Raw genomic sequence first — 20,653 nt, forward strand, 5'->3', positions numbered from 1 at the left:
TGGGGAAAAGAGACTACTTCTGTTTGATCCACCACAACAGCTAACAGCTGGCAGCACACGCAATGGGAGCTCAGAGGAGGAGCTGGAGTTCACAAAAGGCCCAAGTAGCTGGAAAGGAATTCCAATCCCTAAACATTCAAGGGATTTGCTGGGAACAGAGAATGGATGGGTGCAGTAGGTAGATCTGCTCACAGGTTGCTCTGGAAGCGGTTACTTCAACAGGAAACCCAGTAGAGTCTGCCAAATTGGATTTCTGGAAGGAAGGGGAGGGGAGAAGTGGCAAAAGCGCTTTCTCCAGCTAAGCCAGCTGTGTCTGAGACTGTCCCTTTCATAAGTCCCTGAGTCAGAGCCCTGTTTAGTTAAACTCAGTTACAATCAAGCCAACGAAATATACCTAGTCACGTGTTGGACACTGGGGGCCAGTCCTCAGCCAGTAGCTCACAGTCTTGCGGGGTTGATAGCAGACACGGCTAAGGCAAGGCGGGTGAAAGGCAAAGTTCATAAAGCTGCAAAACCAAGTGTCCTGACGCACAGGGGAGGGAGCATGTGGCTGAGAATGCGAGAGCTTTGTGGCCCACAAGCTCCATTCCAACCCAGGCTCTGACCTTATCGGCTGCGAGACTTCAGCCAATGTTCAACCTCTCTGAATGGCAGTCTTCTCAACTGTAAGAATAATTACACCTACCGTTATCGTTGTTATGAAGACGAAATAGACTATATACCTTACCAAGCAGATGGCTAATACATTAGTAATACTTAACAATGCTTTGTTGTTTAGTGGCTAAGTCGTGTCCAACTCTTTGCGACCCCCTGAACTGTAGCCCACTAGGCTCCTCTGTCCATGGGATTTCCCAGACAAGAATACTGGAGTGGGTTGCCATTTCCTTCTCCATAACAATGCTTGCTTAATATTAACTAAGGATTATATACAAATTTTAGACAGGTCACATTTTAGATGTGATTTCTATTTTTCATATGTGCTTTGTGGCCCCCTGAGTAGTCAATGAATGTGGTAAGAAGTCTGTCTCCATTTTAAGCAATGCAAATAGATTTCCTCTTTAAAATTATTATGTGATTATGAAGGTGTCTGGCTGGATCTCTCTGCTTTCTGATACCCTGAGGACTGTGGTTGCTAGTGACTTAGGCCCAGGGCCTACTCAGCCCCTCTGAGAACACTGTTACTAAGTGACAGAATGCCCTGGTTAGGGGAACTGCTTGTTACATAGCTACAGCAAATAGTACTTACTGCCTACATCTGTGGTATAGGAGCTCAGAGGAGCGGAAGTTCATAGTGGTCCTAAGTAGCTAGGAAAGGATATGGATTCCAACTCCTTAGTATTTACTTAAAAAACAATTCTTTTTGGTGTAGTGTAGGGAGGAATGGACAAGTATAAGGTATAGTTTCTGCCTTCCGATAGTATCCAATTAAGCTGTACTACATTACACAGCCACGAGCCCAGGATTTCCATCCAGCAAATCCACAGGTACCCTGCCTAGAGCTGAAGTCAGAGCAACTCTTCTCTTGTCTTTTCTGCAGTGAGAAGAAAAAAATCATGAGGGTCTTGCCCAGAAGGTCTTGGAACACCCACCTCCTTATTTCTTCCCAACTATTCGGTTTGCTACTAGAAACGGAGTCATCGCCACTAGCCTAAACAAGAGGTAGAGCCTCCACGTTCGCCTTAACGTTGATATCTTCTGACCACATAACTGGTTCCTAATGTGGGAAACAGATCACTCCAAAGAGAAGGAGGTGAGAAAGGCCAACCGAGGGTCCAGAAGAGAGCATGACTTAGCGTCTACTGTTGAGAATCTTATGAAGGGGCTGCCAGCAGATGAAATGAAATGGTAAACATGAGGTTGGACACAGGAAGGGATATGTGTTACTTATCATCATTATTATTGTTATTATTAATGACTGTCCTTACATAGGTAAGGAAATGAGCCACAGAGAGGTTAGGAAACTTGCCCAGGTTGCACAGCTAGGAAGGGAGAAGCTGGGATTCAAAGGCTGGATTTGAACCAGGCCAAATGCCCTATTTCTCTCTTCTGAACCCCTATCTCTGCTCATCCCTTCCTTCTTCCCTGGATGGAATCTGGCAAGCTAGAGAGGGTGTGGTCCATCCTTCTGCTCATCTGTTCCAAGAAAGAGGTGCTACTCCATGATCCCAAGAATCTAAAAATTACCCCATCTGGGGCACAGACAACCTTCCAGGCCTCTCACTGATGGTCAACTCCTCCATTCAAGGGTGGGTCTTTAAATCCACTGCCCTATTTCTAGGACAAGGAACAGTGCCTGGCACATCATAGACACCTAAGACACGCTTGTTAAATGAATGAACCAACAGAAGAAGCTGAGAAGCCCAGAAGCCTTCTGACCATCAGCAGCTTCAGCAATGAGTCACCCGTGGGGAGGCATGCTAGTTCTCGCTTTGGCCAGTAGTGAGCTGGATAGATGGCAAAACACCCCTTTAGTCCTGAATTGGAAGAGGGGGGCCTGGTGGGGATTTCTTTCCTAGATTTTAAGGCTTAGCATTCAGCTTAGTCCTTTTGGGAAACCAATGATGAAAGGCCTACTGGGGCCTCAAGAAGCACAAAGTGACATACATAATGGAAAGAATTTTGGAAAAAAAAAGGGTCAGGGTCTCTTTCTGTCCCAGTCCTCCAGCCTGCCCTCACTGGGACAGGATATCTAGATGCCTTGGCCCACATTAATGGTTATGAAGTTCTTAGTAGCCAAGAAACACTAGATTCATTTTGCTCACATGATAAACCATTTTACAGCAGGGAAACCGGGGCCCAGAGAGGTTAAAGAAGCTGGTAAGATCACTGATCTGGGAGCCTGGCTGCCTAATGATTGAGCCACCCTTCCACATTGGTGGAGTCTCTGCAGCTGCCAGGCACATTGGTGAGGCCTCTCAGGGCTATGTGCTTCCATCTCTAAAAGGAGTGCGATGCTCCCTTCCAGCTCCAAGAGGTACTGGTTCTCAAGTTTATACGTGTGTGTAGGAGGGCAGGGGGGTGGGTGGCTTCCGGCTGCTTCCAGCAGGGCTGACATCCTGCCCCAGCCCACCCCCAGCTCCTGGCGGGGTGGGGAGCATCACCTCTCCTGGGGTGGGGGGGTTGGGTGAAGACAGCTGCTGGACGGAAGAGCAGTGGAATAGAGGGAAAGGAAAGATGCTGAGCCCAAGAGAGGGGCCCGTCTCCCTTCCCCTCCTCCCACTCTCCTGGGATCGCTCTCTCCTCTCCTTGAGATGTCAGAAACCTCTCTCTGTGGCTGCTGGAGAAGGGCTGGGAGCATGAGGCTTGGAAACCCATAGCGCCCTTCCCTGCCGCCTGCCAGCCGCCCTCCCTAGCTGCAGCAGAAGCTATAAAAAGCACAGCCCTTCAACAATAGGTGACATCACCCAGCGGCGGAAAGAACTGGATTCTGCCAGATGCCAGGGAGAGTTACAGCCCCCAGCCTTCCCTCAGGACGGGAGCCCCTTGGGAAAGGGCTTGGTATGCTCTTGGATCCCTGAGAAGAGGGGCTTCGACTCTTGAAGACCTCCTCATGCCCTAAGGGAGAGGAGACTGGTGGGGGGAGGGGGCAGACCTGGGGGATGGACTTCACTGGAGATTTTTCAAGGGATAGAGATATGGGAAAAGAGCTGGGAGCAGGGTTGAGGCTGGCTGGATCCCCTCAGTGTCCTCTGAACGTTGTGAGACAAGCAGAGGGTGGGGAGTGGGTATGCAGGGCCTGCCAGGGTCTCTCTGGGTCCCTTTGGGAGCTGGTTCCCTCCCCAGCTCTGGCACGTAGCACAGTGCCTGGTATACAGTGCATATGCTGACTGACCTCTTAACCTTGGTTCTGGGTGTGGTGTCTGAGGCGCAGTAAGTTGGTTATGTGATCTGGAGTGGGTTGAAGGGTGCCTGACGCTGGAGGGGGCAATGGCAGAGATGGGAAGGTCAATCAGAGCGGTGCTGGCAGCGTTGACCAGCCTCCTCACCCTACCCTGGGGGCAGCTGGTTCTCTGCCTTTCCAGCTCCCCTCCTAGGACCCAGGCAAGGATGCCCTGCTCTGTGTGCCCTCAGTGCCCTGCATGGGCTTGGCATAGGGAGCTCACTGAGTCGGAGAGACTGTGTCAGATGAATCTGAACTGTCAGCCCCTTCAGGCTCTGAGCCTCAGTTTCCTCACCTAAAGCCAGGGCTGTGGGTAGTTGCTCAGGGTGCCAGCTGGGAGTCAAGAGACCTGGGTTCCAGGTCCGTCTGGGACGTAAGCCCGTGTGATCCTGGGCCCTTGGTGTGCCCTTCTCCAGGAGGGGCTTGTTTCCAGTCATGGCAGGGGCAGGGGAGATATTGACTCCAATGCCAAGACCTCTGGCCCTGAGGCTGGGGAGGGGCAGAGACATGAGCTGGCTGGACTGGCAGCTTAGTTCCTCTTTGTTCTAGAGACTTAATCCCCTTCTCTCTGGTGAGCAGCCCCAGGCCAACCCCTCTCCCCCTGTGGCCCCAAGCCCCATGTTCTTTCTCTTTATACCCTCAACATGTACGCGAGTCATACCCCGCTCCTGGCACTCCCTTTCTCTCTGTTGAGCCACATTCCAGCACCGCCCAGCTGGCTGGGGTTCCGTTCCACTTCTTCCACAAAGCCGCTGTGACCCATCCAGCCCCTTCCCTGACCCCAGATCATGCAGTGTCTCCACGCCACACAGATGTAGGGGCTCCTGTTCAGATGGCTTGAGAAGCACAAGTCTCACTTCAAAGTTCAGCTGCTCACCCTGGCGTCCCAAGCCTTCCCTCTCTGCTCCTGACCTCCGTTCACAGCCTCCCTTCCTGCCCAGTCACCGTCTCCATTTTGCTGCAGAAAGTAACCAAACCTGATGGACTGTGCCCATCACAAATTCTTGCCCTCCTTTCTTATGCTGTGCCCTGCCCCTGATGTTGCTGCTCTCAGGAATCCTCTTGAGTTGACTCAGGGCTTTGACTTTTAGGAGTTGGTCAAGCCCATTCTACTCTATTCTCTCTCTCCACAACACTCCCTTTTACTAGACACTGTGCCAGCTGACCTCCTCCCTACCCCCTAATTTATTAACCAGTGGGGACTATTTACTGTGAATCTTTTTCTTTGGATAATTCATTAGATGGACTATATTCATTCTCATGCATTCATTTATCTTTCTATTCATCTACCTATTCACCTTCATCCTGTCATCCTTCCTTCCTTCCATTCATCTATCTATCCATTATCCATCCATTCAGTGATCTATGCATCAGTGTAGTAATCCATCCAAAGATCCATTCATCTAGCTATCTGTTTGTCCATCCATTCATCCATCCATCCAACCAACCATCCCAACCAACCTACTAAGCATCTACTAGGTACTAGGCTCTGTGCTGGATGCTTGGGATTCAGAACCAAAAGGCCATGAGCTCTCAGGCCAGTCTGGAAAGACAGGAGACAGGAGCACCAAAGTTTCTCCTAGCTCCAATATCCTGGAAGTCTACGACCTGCTCCCAGACTATGCCAGTGAGGACTAGAGAGATGCTTGTGGTCTGATCTTCCCTCATCTGGGAACACCAGGGGCTAGAGCAGCCCCTCCTCGCCAGCTCAGCTGAGGCTCTGAAATCCCATCTCGCTCCCAGGCTGGTGTGTTGACATTGCTGAAGGGCAACTGAGGAAAGGCCTGGGGCCCTTCTCCAGAAACATAGACACTGCCGCCAACACCTGACTCTGCCTCCACGTGTGCAAGTCAGCAGAGCCTGGGGAAAGGGCGACCAGAAAGCAGCTTCACATGTTGCTCTCCCTGGATTCTTTATCTCCCCTTTCCAAATTATCTGCCTCCTTTCTTCCCTCATCTCATCCCTCCAACCTGTTCTCTCTTCTCCTTCCCTCTGTCTCCCTGTTCCCTCCTCCTCACTTTCCTTCTCCTATTTCTTCTTTCTCCTCATTAAGTGGTAGGATGCATGGTGTTCAAATTCTGGGCCACCACTGTGGGTCCTTGGACAAGTCATGACAAACCTCAGCCTGGTGTCCATCCCTAAAACCATGGCTTACAGAGGATGAAACTACCCAGCCTGCAAGAATAGGGTCTCTTTTGCTCATGGTGCATCCATTTCTCATTTCTCCCCCTTTTCCCTTCTTCCTTGCCCATATTCCTTTTCTGATCCTTCTCCTTTTGCCATCACAGATAGAGTGCCAAATCACAGATTTAGTCTTTTTGTTCTGTTCTCACCTACAAAGTCAACACCTCTGAATGGAATCACGGTAAAGGCAGCAGACCTGCCATACAGTTCATGGACTGGCTCCCTGTCCTCTTCCTCACTCCCTGTCCCAGGGCTAGCTGAAGGGATGACCAAGAGGACAGAAGAGGGGCAAAGAAGGGAGAAGGAGGGAATTTAGGGAGGAAGGCCTCCAGGAGGAAGCAGGGAGGCATCCCCGTGCACCCATCCTCTCTGGGGAACACCCCTCCTGCTCACCGACGTGTCCTCTGAGCACGAGGCAATGATGTTGTCGATGAAGGGGTTCCACTTGATGTCCAGCACATTGCCCTGGTGACCGCAGACCTTGGGGTAGTTGGGTTCGATCCTGCCCGTCTGCCAAGGAGAGAGAGGGAAAGAGAAGAGAGAGGGGATTAGTTTGATGGCCCTGGGATGACCTGAAAGAAGAGCCAGAAGGTCCTAGAGGGTCCACTAATGTTTCTGGATCCCTGCATCCGGCTGGGCCAGACTGCTCTGTGGCTGCATCCTCCCAACACTGAATGGTGGTGGGAGGGTCCCAGAGCAGGGTGGGTGGGGCCATGCTGGTCCACACGACATCTGAGTGCAACTTAGAGAAAGGTGTCCCTTCCTCAAGATGTAACCATCCACCTGAACCACCAAAGCCTGGTGGGCAGCAGCGCTGGCAGTTCGTGGGCCATATGTCTGTACTTCTGCCCCATCTCTAGGGGGAGCTGACCCGGACAGGTTTGGATCAAGAGGCCGCTCTTTCCTGCCGCTCCAGGAACTGGTGGGAGAGGTCTGAATCTCGGGGCACACGCACATGTTAATCTGCCTGGGACGTGAACGGTGCTGTTCCCAGATGTGGTGCATGCTTGTTCAGTGTGTGCCCGGTGCCCTGGGGCTGAAAGCACCGCCTCTGGAACCACACAGGCCTGTGTTTGAATCACAGCTCTGCCGCTTTTGAGCTCAGAGGCCTCTGGAAAGTCAACGAACTTCTCTAGGCCTCGGTTTCCTCATTTCCTTTCTTTCTTTTTTTCACTGCTTCAGCAACTTTATTTTCAGACACGTGGATATAAAATCAGCTGGAAAGCTTGAGAGTGCAGCTGTCATAAGAGAGGTTCCTCATTAGTATTGCTGTGAAGATTAAATGAGCGAATGTGCTTAACAAAGTACTTAGCGTGGAGATTATCATCATAGTGAATGCCCCATACCCGATACTAGGTATTATCATACAGGTTAGATGACACCTCCTCCAGGAAGTCTTCTTTCAAAGAATTAAGCACTCCTCCTCGGTGAGCTCATTGTATTCTGTGCTTCCTTCTATTATAGGCACCATCGCAAAGACCTGCAGTCTGCTTAAATGGCAACCCACTCCAGTACTCTTGCCTGGAGAATCCAATGGATGGAGGAGCCTGGTAGGCTACAGTCCACGGGGTCGCTAAGAGTCAGACACGACTGAGCGACTTCACTTTCTGTCTGTTTATGAGCAACTGAGGACTGCCTTGTCTCTGAATCTCCAGCAGCTTACAAGTCTGGCAAACAGTAGGTGCTCAGTACATGACTTGAAAGACATCCTGCAGAGGAGATGTAGTCCACAAAAGACGGGGCAAGGGGAGTCGGGGTGAGGGGTAGTTCCACACCTACTGGCTGCAAAGGTGGAAGAGAGGAGAAACTGGAGACAGAGGCTGTGTCTCCATCCCCAGGTTGTTTAACATGAGATTTTTGGTGTGTGGAGGAAACAGGAAGGGTTTTCCCAGTCACTGCCCATCAGCTAACAGTGGTTAGATGATCAGAGGCATCTGAGGCAGGTCAAACCTCACCCTCCTTTAAGTTCCTCAACTGAATAAGGAGGAAATCAACCAGTTTCAGGCAAGCCCCTGCTACACGTGCCTTATAGTTCACCAGTGTGATGGGGCAAGAGTTATTTCAGAGTGTGTGTCCTGCCGTAACCTCTTCCCCACCCACTTCTTGTCTGAATGTCTATCTCCAGGTTGTCTGATTTTTTTTAATAACACAGCAATGGCAGTGGTATGGAGGGTGAGGGATGAGGCAGAGAAAGAGAGAGAGGAAAAAGGCCTCGGAGATTGTACGTGGGAGAACTTCACTGACACTGTATCCTGGGGGAAATTAGAGATTTAAGGAAAAGGATTTGGGGAATATGGCTCTCAGTTAAGAATGGGATCCCCTTTTGCATCTTATGAGGGACACAATATGAATTGGAATACCCTTTTCAATTACTTTTAGGCTGTTGGACTATGTTTCTTTAATTGAGACTCTGAGTAGAGACTGATCCCTAGGATTTACTAGAGTTACAAAGTAGCTTCTTTAACTCTCACAAAACCCTGGGAATTAGGCATGAGGAAATGAATGCCCAGAAATGTTAAGCAACTTGCCCAAGGTCACCCAGCTGAAAGCAAAGCTAGGATTCCCATACAGGGGTGACCCTCAAAGCCGAGCTGAACCCCACTGCTTATTGCTGGCCAACTCCCCTCCTCCAGCTCTGATGTCCACGGGCTGACAGGCCCTGCATCACCTGTTTCCACAGCTCACGTGCTCTCTGCCAGAGCCTTCTCTCCTTACATCTGATCCTGAAGGCTGCCCTGAGTAAAGCTGTTTGCATTCAGCTTTCAGTACCCAGGCAGATCTCAGGGGCCCTGAATCAGTCAGTCAATAGGTAGCCAGTAGCTAGCAGCAGCTTCTGGTCAGCAGCCTGCGGGTGATGTCCTGGAGCGACAGGTGAAGCCATATCACTGGAGTGTATCAGAATGGGGAGAGGTCAAGTTTCTACACTGCAGGGGGTGGGGGGTGGGTGGGCTTCCCAGGTGGTGCAGTAGTAAAGAACCCGCCTGCCAATGCAAAAGATGCTGGAGATGCGGGTTCGATCCCTGGGTCAGGAAGAGCCCCTGGAGAAGGAAATGGCAACCCACTCCAGTATTCTTGCCTGGGAAATCTCATGGACAGAGGAGCCTGGTGGGTTATTAGTCCACGAGGTTGCAAAGAGTCAGACACAACTGAGCACGCACCCATGCACCATCCTGACAGACCGTATCCTTCCAGGTGGACTTTCCTTTTCAAAATGGATGCCTTCCCCAAAGGGATGGTTAACATTGATTTTCATGGCTGAATCACATTGTTGTTCTTGTAAATGGTGACCCACAGAGTTCTGCAGGGCAGAACCTGCTCAGCTGTATACAGCATCCTCAGTGGGAGGGATCTCTTTTCAAATTGGCAGCTCTGAATTTTCCTGTTTTATATAGTAGGGCTCATATATATATATTTCGGCCATGCCATGCACCTTGTAGGATCTTAATTCCCCAACCAGGGATCAAACTCTGGCCCACGGCAGTGAAACCACTGAATCCTAAACCACTGGACTGCTAGGGAATTCCCCAAATTTTGTTTGAAAGACAAGATTCATTGATAAGAAGAAAAGTTTGAAAACCACAGTTATATACAGAAATCAAGCAAATTTTTAAATACAATTATTAACACCAGGAGAAGAATTGCGTAAGAAAGCATATACAATCATAGTGACGATGATTATGGACAATATTTACATTGTGGTACTAATGTAAATCCTGAATGTTTATTTAAACATGGACTTCCCTGGTGGCTCATATGGTAAAGCGTCTGTCTACAGTGTGGGAGACCTGAGTTTGATCCCTGGGTTGGGAAGATTCCCTGGAGAAGGAAATGGCAACCCACTCCAGTACTCTTGCCTAAAAAATCCCATGGACGGAGGAGCCTGGTGCAGGCTACTGCCCATGGGGTCGCAAAGAGTCGGACAGGACTGAGAGACTTCACTTTCACTTTCAGTAATGTAAATCCTGTATGTTTATTTAAACCTGAGTTGTGTTATAATATACTGGGCTGGCAGAGGTAGGAAAAATGTGTGTGTGTAGAGTTAAGACAGGAGATGGAGCTGCTAGAGAGCCAGATCCTCATCTTGCATAATAGGAAGTCAATAGACAGTGTCCAAGATTTAAAAAAAATCAAGACATTGAAGAGAAAGCATGTCATTAAGAAATACAAAGAGAAGTACAAAAAGAAACAGCTCAAAACATTGGAAGCAGCTAAGGAGTAGGAAATGAGGGGTGTAGCAAAGCAGGGTAAAGATCGAGGGGACAGGGCCTGGTGTGCTAGTAAGCGTTTAACAACTGATTTTCCAGGAAAGAAAGGCCTGGTTTGGAACATTTGCCAATTTCAGTGGCAAATGCCCATTATTTCAAACTACCACGGTGCTACCACCAGAAGTAGAGTTAAAAGCACTACAAGGTGCACGGCATGGCCAAAATATATATATATGAGCCCTACTATATAAAACAGTAACTTAGGAGGCTTCCCTGGTGGGGACAGGGGATAAGAACCTACCTGCCAATGAGGAAGACACAGGTTTGATCCCTGGTCCGGGAAGATTCCACAGGCCAAGGAGCAACTAAGCCCAGGAGCCACAGCTACTGAGCCTGCGTGCTGCAATTACCAAAGCTGGTGTACTGCCACTACTGAAGCCTGTCCATGCAGAGCCCGTGCTCTGCAACAAGGGAAGCTGTTGCAGTGAGAAGCCCACGCACCACGTCTAGAAAGGAGCCCCTGCTCGCCACAGCTAGAGAAAATCCATGTGTAGCAACGAAGACCCAGCACAGCCAGGAAATAAATTAAATAAATAAGATGCATTTATTAGGAAAAAAGAGACCGCAGCACACCAGACAGTAGTAAAATAATTAGGAAGAAACAAATTTTTAATATTTAGTACTTCTGTTTTTAACATAATTCATTTAATTGAAAGTTGCATAAATTGTAATAATCGTGCTTAAAAAGTGGCAGGGAAAACTCCTAAAAATTTAACAACACACAAAAATTAAACAAAAATTTAAACATGAGCTGACACAGCCCTTGCAGTGTTATAGGCGTCAGTACTATTAGACTTCATGACCCCTGTACAATTATTACTCTTAGAGACCTGACAAAGAACAAACAAATAAAATGCATGTATCAGGTGTTCTAAAGGAAGCTTGTTCTGAAATTGTTTTCCTGAATCTGTAACAAATGTGAACAATCCTCTCCTCAGACCCTTCAAATGCCTCTGTTTTCTGTTCTACTTTCTGGATGCAGGTGTGGCTAGAGACCAAATGCAGATCTGGTTCTTCACGGCAACCCAACACTGCCGTCTCATAGTTGTGCCCATGGCAACACTAATAGCTATTATTAATATAGCAATATAATCAAACATATTAATTTACAGACACCATCACATTTAATCCTCATAGCAACCCCAGCTTATATCTGAGAAAATAGTTGTGTAAAGAGCTTCTCCCTGCTGGCGCTAGTGGTAAAGAACCCGCTTGCCAACGCACGAGATGTAAGAGACAGGGGTTTGATCCCTGGGTCAGGAAGATTCCCTGGAGGAGGACATGGCAACCTACTCCAGTCTTCTTGCCTGCATGTCCCACGGGCAGAGGAGCCTGGTGGGCTACAGTCCATAGGGTTGAGTGGGACGCAACTAAAGCGACTTAGCACAGCACAAACAGCTTCTGAGGAGTGAAGTCAAAGTTGCTCACTGTTTCATAACTTTAGAATCACTGTTGAGATGGTCAGCTCACAGAATTGTTCCAGCAGGAGGGTTCCCCAGGGTCCTGGGGTCTAACGTGTCATTTGAACCTCAAAAGGAGCTTGAGCCTCAACAGAACGGGGACAGAAATCTTGCTGCATAGGGTGGGGAGGGGGTGCCTGTTACACGATGTCTATAATCATTGGGGAGATCTTCAGGCTGTTAGGGCAGGCCTTGTCCTGGCCACCTTGAAGGACAAATCCAGTCGGGACAGACCTTCGATGTCAGATGGCAGCGGTCGTGCACCCTGAGTCTTCTCAAGGAGGAGCCCAGAGCTGGAGATCAGGCTGCAGCTCAAATATTCCTGAGCTGCCGAAAGACAGAGCTGGGAGGGGCTGGGACATGGCCTCTACAGGGTGCAGGGGAGTGCCAAGCAGGGCAAATTTCCCACAGATCTATTTGACAGGGTCTTGGGCTTCCCTGGTGGCTCAGCGGTTAAAGCATCTGCCGGCAACGCGGGAGACCTGGTTTCGACCCTTGGCTTGGGAAGATCCTCTGGAGGAGGGCATGGAAACTCACTCCAGTATTCTTGCCTGGAGAACCCCCATGAACAGAGGAGCCTGGTGAGCTACAGTCCATGGGGTCGCAAAGAGTCGGACACGACTGAGTGACTAAGCGACGAAGCACAGCGCAGGACAAAGATTTTTGTTTTTATTTGTATGATGTATTTTTTATATTTTGGCCGTGCCACTAAGCTTGTGGGACCTCAGTTTCCAGACCAGGGATCGAATCTGGGCCGTGGCAGTGATAACACTGCATCCTAACCACTAGGTCACCAGGAAACTCCCTCAAAGACTTAAAAGTTCCTTAGCCTTTGATCAATAACTCCACTTTGGGAATGCATCCCAGAGAAATGAACAGGGAAGCATACTAAGACATTCACTGCCTGGTTATTTGTAAGAAGGAACAAAACTAAAAGCTCAACAATGGTACATTGCAGAAATGAATTTTAGGATGCCAATATAATGGAATATTATGAAATCACTTAAAATCATATTTTCAAAAAATATTTAATGACATGGGAATTGCTCAAGGGCTAATGGTAAGTGAAACAGTCAGAATCAAGTTTATACCTAAAATGATCCCTAGCTATTAAAAAAAAAAGTCTGTAAGAAAATGCATCAAAAGGTTAATAGCGACAATCTCTCGTTAGTTGGATATTAGTTTTTCTCATTTTTATGCAATGAACATTTATAATTTCTAATAAAAATATAAATGTCATTTAAAACACACACACACACCATAGTGTTTTGTTTCTGGTACCCCAGGCAGGTGGGAGATGATCACCATAGATTTGATTGAAAACTATCCTTCTCTGGTTTCAGTTAAGCAGGTCTTAAGAAAATGAGATGCAGACTCCTACTGACCAGATTTACATGTTTCAGAAGCTTTGGTGGAACATAGATATGGTTTGCTCATACAGGTTTCTTTACTCACTTATTGCCACACAGATAGTTTAGGGGAAAATAAGATCCTTGAAATTGAATAAAATTATATAGCTAATTGAAAATATGTTTCAGCATGTGTGTGTGTGTGTGTGTGTGTGTGTGTGGTGCATGTGTGCAGGCAGGCCAGGCTCTCCCTTGGAGAGGCTGGACGGTGTGGCTCACCCAGCAGATTGCCAGGGGAACGGCGGGTACCCTGGGCCCCAGTCCAGGCTTTATTTGAACCCAGTGAACTGACTGAGATATTTTCAAAACAACCTGCATTGCAGCTTCAGCTTCCTAGAATTTCCCATGGTTGCAAAGCTGAATTTTGTACACAGAAGCAAAATGTTTTCTTACCTGGGGAATCAGCTTAGTGAGGCAGAAAGAAAAGAGTGAGCAGGAGGCAGGCTTTCTAGGCCCGGTCTCAGGCCACCTCATCAACCAGATGAACTTGAACGTGCCCCTTGGCTTCTCCGGGCTTCCCAGATTCCTGGACCCTGGGCAAATCCCTCTCTGCTTCTTCCTGGCTGCCCATTTTACTGTATGAAGCCAGGTACACCTGCAACCAGAGGGCCTAGCTTCTGGCACACCAGGACAGAAGGCATGGATGAGCGTCAAGTCATGGGGATGGCATCACTAGAGGTAACAATGAAAAAGACGAGGATGGCGATAAAGACCGTTTGACAAGTGCTTACAAAGTGTCTTCTGCTCAGCAATTTGCATACATTATTTTATGTAAGTCTTGTTACAAAGTTTTAATAACTCCAGCAAGGACCTACTGTATAGCACAGGGGACTCTGCTCAATATTCTGTAATAACATAAATGGGAAAAGAATTTGAAAAGGAATAGATGCATGTATACGTATCACTGAATCACTTTGCTGTACCCCTGAAACTAGCACAACATTGTTAACCAATATAAATTTTAAAAAATTAAATTTATTAAATCCTACAACTCCCCTATAACAATCCATTTTATGGATGAGAAAACCACACTCTGGTCAATGATTTGCAGAAGGTGATGCAGCTGGGCAATGAGAAGCTGCAATTTGCATTGGGTGCTGTCTGGCTCTGAGGCACCTCGGCTACACTGCCCTCCTGTTTCAGAATGTAGGTGAGGGCCTCCCCAGTGGTCCAGGGATTAAGGATCTGCCTGCCAATGCAGGCGACATGGGTTTGATCCCTGGTCCAGGAAGACCACACATGCCAGGGGTCAACTACGCCCATGTGCCACAAATACGGAGCCCATGCTCTCAAGCTGTGCTCTAGAGCCCGTGCTCTGCAACAAGAGAAGCTACCACAATGAGAAACCCGTGTATCACAATGAAGAGCAGTTCCTGCTCGCTGCAGCTAGAGAAAGCTGGCACACAGCCGCGAAGACCCAGCGCAGCCAACGATAAACGAATAATTTTTAAAAACGATGTAGGTGAGACACTTGATAGATAAGTGGTGATTGTTGTTCAGTTGCTCAGTCCTGTCCAACTCTTTGCGACCCCATAGACTGCAGCACACCAGGCTTCCCTGTCCTTCACCACGTCCCAGGGCTTGCTCAAACTCACTGAGTCGGTGCAGCCGTCCCATCATCTCATCCTCTGTCACCCCCTTCTCCTCTTGCCTTCAATCCTTCCCAGCATCAGGGTCTTTTCTAATGAGTCAGCTCATTGCATCAGGTGACCAAAGTATTGGAGCTTCAGCATCAGTCCTTCCAATGAATGTTCAGGGTTGATTTCCTTTAGGATGGACTGGTTTGATATCCTTGTGGCCCGAGAGACTCTCAAGAGTCTTCTCCGGGACCACAATTCAAAAGCATCAATTCTTTGGCACTCAGTCTTCTTCACGGTCCAACTCTCACATCCGTAAATTAGGGGGGGAAGTCATAAATCAGAAGTAGGCCTTCAGAATTTCTCATAAGGTTATCAGAAGGGACTGACTGGCAACTCAGTGGTGAAAACCCTTATGCTTGCTCCTGAAGACCCTCCCTTCCCCAACGCTGTCTTTCCTCTCCCTTGCCCTAGTGGTTCTCAAACTTTGCTTTTGTTTTAGAATCACATGGGAAGTTTTAAAAATTCCAGTGCCCAGGTGGGCATCCCGTATCAATTTAATCCCAGCGTCTGGGAAGGGGGAGCCAGGCATCACTGTATTTTAAAGATTTCCAACTGATTCCCTTGGGCAGTGAAGTGTGTGAGCCACTACCCTAAAGACTCCATATTCTGCGGGGCCCTCAGGGAAGTACCTGCAAAGCCCATTCCTTCTGGCACAGGAGCAGAGACTGTCGGTGTTGCTAGGTGTGGATGCCAGGGGTGAGAAGTCAAAAAACAGCATTGCATGTTTAGTGCAGGTCCAGATAAAGCAAATAGGAAGAAAACTGGTCACATCAGGCGATGTACGATTTAAAAGAAGCCCCAGGGCAACAGATAACTCTGACCCAGGAGATGGGTGAGCTCACAGTGGAACCCCAAGCTTCTGCATGAGAGATGTTTTGGGCTCTCCACCCTTCTGCCTCTGTCATCCCACTCCCTCCTCCACGTGCTGCCCCAGGCTATCCGAGTAGGCTGCCTACCGCTGTCTTCCCTTCTCTGGATGGACGTGGACATTAGTGAGAGAGTTATTATAAACTAGGCAATGTAGTCCTTCCCTCTAAAGCTCTGGGCAGAGTCAGGCCCCTGTGTCCAAGCCTCCTGAGTGTGAAGGAGGCCTCGGCCTGCAGTTCTCAGCCTTGACACTTCACAAAGCGCTTGCACCTGCATTATCTAATTATTAATGCCCAGGGAAGGGGTGACCCAAGGGAACTTGCTCCTGGTCATCTCCACGTGGCAGTGATACCAGAACAAGACTGTGCAGCCTCAGAGCTCCGGGTACCACCATGGCCTTCTCAGCAGGGCCTAAGCATTGTGTGTCCTTGGTCCAGAGCAGGGGTCCCCAATGTCCAGTGTCTAAAGCCTGATGATCTGAGGTGGCGCTCATGTTATAATAATAGAAACTAAGTGCACAATAAGTAATGTGCTTGCACCACCCCCAAACCATTCTCCTCTGCCCTGGTCTGTGGAAAAACTGTCTTTCACGAAACGGGTCCCTGGTCCCCAAAAGGTTGGGGACTGCTGGTCCAAAGTGTGGGTACCAGCACCCCAGGGGGTGCCCAATCTGCCAGTGGCTGTCCCCAACACACGAGCACACACAGGCACGCACGCTCACACATTTACACATGCCCATTCCCCCCATATAAACTACTCTCCACACCACTTCTTCCCAGGCCTCCGACTGCACGCCTTCCTTCCCTCCATCGCAATCAGAACTTCCTGGGCTCATGTCCCACACATCAGGGCCCTGCACTCTTCAGCCCGTTAATCTGAAATAATATGTATAATAAACAAGAGCCTGCTAAGGAGAACACTGGAGGCTAATGGGTCAGTCCATTTCTCCCTGTAGGCCATCGATGTGCATGTTCGCAGCAACTTTTTAGAGAAGGCCATTTAGCCCAGAGGTGGTCTCTCCTGGGTGTCTGGACCCCTGGGCAGTCCTCTGGGACTATTTTGGGGGAAGGGCTTTGTTCGTGCTAGAGCTCACAGGACTGTCCTCGGATTTCTGAAGTGGGTCCATCGATTTGCCCCTTGTCTCTAGTGTCTGCCCTCTGCAGTTCTCTCTGATCCAGCTTACATACCGTTGCCTAATTTTTCCAGAGTACAGCTCTGCTGCAGTAAGTCTCCCACTCTGAAATTTTCAATGGCTCCCTACTCTCCCTACTATCTTGACTTTTAAAGCCAAATTCCTTATGAGACATCAGAACTGCTGTGGTCCCAGCCTGACCCTGCCTTGATACAATCGCCAACCCTACTGCTCATGCCACACGGGTGACTCTCCACACCCCCGAACTCCAACGCTCCTGCCACCCAATAACCTTTGGTTCCTGGCTCAGCCCTGCCTCCAGGCTGTGAGCACCCCGAGGCCGGTGACCTTGGCCCCCACCTTCAGAGCCTCCTTTAGTGCCCTGCTCATAACAAGCACTTGAGCTGGGCGGGTGACTATCAGCCCGCTTCCCACCTCTGAGCCTTTGCTCACGCTGTTCCCTCAGCCCAGACGCCCTTCCCCATCCTCAGCACCCAGAAAACACCGTCCAGGGAGCAGACGTATCTCTCAACCTTTCCCATGCTGGGAGATAATACTGGATCCTGCTGTTCTGACCTTGAGAAATTCTAGGTCTGGGGCTGAGCTTTGGGGTAGATTCACAGTCAAAGGGCAGAGTGTGTAACAAAGGCTGTGATGCTCTGAAGGCCGTCACCCTGTCAGACAAAAGTTCATGGAGAGACCTCAGGAAGCCTCCCAACTTCATGACTTCCTGTTTTGAAATTTCCCCTCGGTCTTTTATCTTTGTGTTTCTCAAGCTGGAAAGGATTTGCTGGTTTTTCCAGTTAAAATCCCTAGTGTGCATGCGTGCTTATGTTCTGGGGGAAAATGGTGGGAGTGGGTTCCCTGGGGAGGGTGGGTAGAGGGTTTGTTTGGGGAAGAGCTGTAAGGAATTCTCTTTCTCCTGGTACGTATTTGAGTACTTGGAGATGAACCCGGTTTTCCCAGGCTCCAGCAGGAAGAGGTATTAAGGCCACCTTTGTCCTCAGTCCTGGGCTGTGTCATGCGGCAGACCCCAGGGGAAGAGATAAGAGACTCCTTGAGGCTGAAATGGGAAAAAACTGAGTAACAATGGGTGTGTAAGTGAGTGTGAGTGTGTGTGTGTTGGGGAGAGGGATGCCTGGGACCTCAGTGTTCACACTAGTCCCTGTAGTTTCCTGATTACTGGCCCCTTTTTATTAAGATAAAACCCCACGCTAAAACATAAAGAAAATAAGAAAACTCCAAACTTACTGTGCCTGAAGAGTCTACACAGAGTGGAGTTTTTGAGGAGGGGTCGTGGGGGTGTGGATTTCTGGCCCTGGCTGTTCACAGTCTCCTGGGGATACAGACAAAGAGCTGGACAAGGTGCAGGGTGGGCTGTGCTTCGGTGGGGGAAATGCCGGGGCCGTGGGAGTGCAGGAGGGGGGCAAGTAGTTGAGGCTCTGAAATCCAGAAAGGCTTCCCAGAGGAAGTGTGGAAGGCCCGAAAGATTGATAGCACACAGCCAAGGACAGTGTGGGGGATGCTTACGACACAGAAGGACCAGTCCCTGCCAGATAAGTGGAGAGAAAGACCAGAGAAGGGCTAGTTCAGACGGTTCAGGAACTCGCTGGCCTCATGAAGGGGTGTGGGCTTCACCCCGTGGGCCTTAAGTATAATGGGGCTGGGGACCACCGAGAGGAGAGTCCCTCACAGCCTAGTCCTGCCTTCATGCCCCAGTGTCCCACTGTGGGGAAGAAGGGGAGTGAGCCAAAATCTGTGCCTACTGGAAATGTAAAAGAATTGGCAAAAAATACAGAACAGCATCTATGCAAATTGGGGGGGAAACCTTAGTTTTGTTTCTTTTACAATGGGCAGAAAAGCAAATCTCTGGTGGTGTCAGAAAAGCAAGAGAAAAGGAGAGTGCTTGCATCATCTCAAGGCTGTCCACACCAGCCCTGTCCTTCCTCCCTGTCACAGAGCCAAGAGGACAAAAATCCCTCTTTCCATTTGCCGTCTGGCCCAGGGAGAAAGGACAGAAAGGTGGACCCCCTGCCTGAAGCTCTTCCTGCAACCTCCCCACACACCTATTTCTCCTGCAGAGTGAGAGGAAACTCATTAGGGGCCATTATTTTGGGCCCATCCACCCGGGGTTTGGCGAGCATTGCTACAGCTCTGTTCCAGTGGAAGGGGCAGCAGCCTGGAGTCAGGGATCTGGCAGATATTGTTAATTGCTTCCTGTGTCCCTCCTGAGTCCTGCCATCCTTGGAGATCTGAGCTGGACATGGATGAGATGAAGTCTGAATGTCTGCCTGGGGCCACGTGACCCCCTAGAGCTCTGACAGCTGTCTGCTAAGCCTCTGAGACCCCTGGGTACCTCTCCGCATTCACAGGAGATTCCCAGAGGCCTCGGGTAAGTTAATCCTCACAAATACCTTCACATCCGCCCCTTCCTCTCCAGGCCCACCCTGCCTCCCACCTCCAGGCACTCCATACTCTCCCAGCTGCTCTCCTTTGTGCCCGCCTTTTCCCAAACCCCACTGTGACATCGGCATTCTATTAATATAATGATTTGCACTGTGCAGCTCCTCCAGAACTTTCCACAGTTGTAACCATTTGTATGAATTTGGCAGTTTGGCATCCAAGCTTCCCTCTTGATCTGGGGGACTCTCCTGCTGTGGGCTGCACTGATGAGACGCAGTGCCTCAGCTCCCATTGCGAGAGCTGAAACGGGGCTCCTCCGACCTGGGGTCCCCCGCTGGCCAAGCAGGGACATGTAGCTGGGCTTGGCCAATCAGACCTTCTGCCCAGGGTGGCCAAGCTCTGATTTAACTTGGTGCTCACTTGTGTTCCAGTTCCATTTGCCAGCACCCAGCCCCTTGGATCTATGAAGGCCCCCAACCCCCTTTTGCTCAGGAAGATCAAAGGCGACTTTTATGGCCAGCTAGGGATCCAGACTGAGTCAGCGCCCTTGTCCCTACCTTGATTAGATCCAGCTCATCTGCTTGGCCCTCGAGGGACTCACACACCCTGTTCCACACCCTCCACCAACTTACCAACCAGTTTCTTCAATGCTACTGGGGGTCATACTTCTCAATTTTAAATATTGTATCTCAGGTCTTTATAAAATACTGCAGTCTCCCTACATCCCAGTATTTTGATGACCACATTTTTTTTTTTTTTCTCAGATTGCTTCTCACATCTAGAAGAAACACAGAACTTCTTTGCCAGGTCATATGTGTCCTAACCCTTGAGTTGGGAAAATACGGTCCCCAAACAGGGTGCTCCTCACTGGCCCATGACAGCCTCACTCCCCCTCCCCACCTTCCTCATAACACATGTCCTTCCCAGGCTGGGCCTCTGGACCTATGCTAGCCTTAGCCATCCTTCCCCTTAGCTTTCACAGCTCTCCCCATAACTCACCACTTGTAATAATACTGGTGATCACTGAGGGCCTTCGACATGTCAGGCTTGAAACCAAATGTTATTTCAATTATTTACCAAGATAACTGTATAAAGTACATATCATTGTGTCCATTTTACAGAGGAGGAAGCTGAAGCTCAGTGAAATTAATTAACACAGTGTAAGGCCAGGACTCAAGCCTCAGTCTGCGTGACTTCTGAGTTAGAATGTAATCTACCTGAGCGGCAGTGCTTGGTCTAGTTCTCTGCTGTAAATCCAGTGTCTGGAATTGTGCCTGACTGATGGTAGGCTCTCAGTAAATTTTCACTGAATGAATTAATGATGCCATAAACTTTGGGCCTCATCGGGTCCCCTGTACAGTTGCATGGGTTGTGCACTGCACAACTCAAGGGAATCCAATTCACATGGTGTGG

General features: G+C 49.2%; 1 protein-coding gene across 1 annotated transcript in view; it reads right to left on the reverse strand.

Moving 5' to 3' along the window:
* The window catches only part of LOC120852507 (coronin-2B), a 148,964-nt gene that overhangs the window by 20,311 nt on the left and 108,000 nt on the right, over nucleotides 1-20,653 (reverse strand). Inside the window, exon 3 of the mRNA XM_040225783.1 lies at nucleotides 6,458-6,574. Coding sequence (XP_040081717.1) covers nucleotides 6,458-6,574 — 117 coding nt within the window. The remainder of the gene's footprint in view (nucleotides 1-6,457; nucleotides 6,575-20,653) is intronic.

The sequence above is a fragment of the Oryx dammah genome, unplaced genomic scaffold, assembly GCF_014754425.2.
Source record: "Oryx dammah isolate SB20612 unplaced genomic scaffold, SCBI_Odam_1.1 HiC_scaffold_26, whole genome shotgun sequence".
NCBI classification, from domain to species: Eukaryota; Metazoa; Chordata; class Mammalia; order Artiodactyla; family Bovidae; genus Oryx; species Oryx dammah.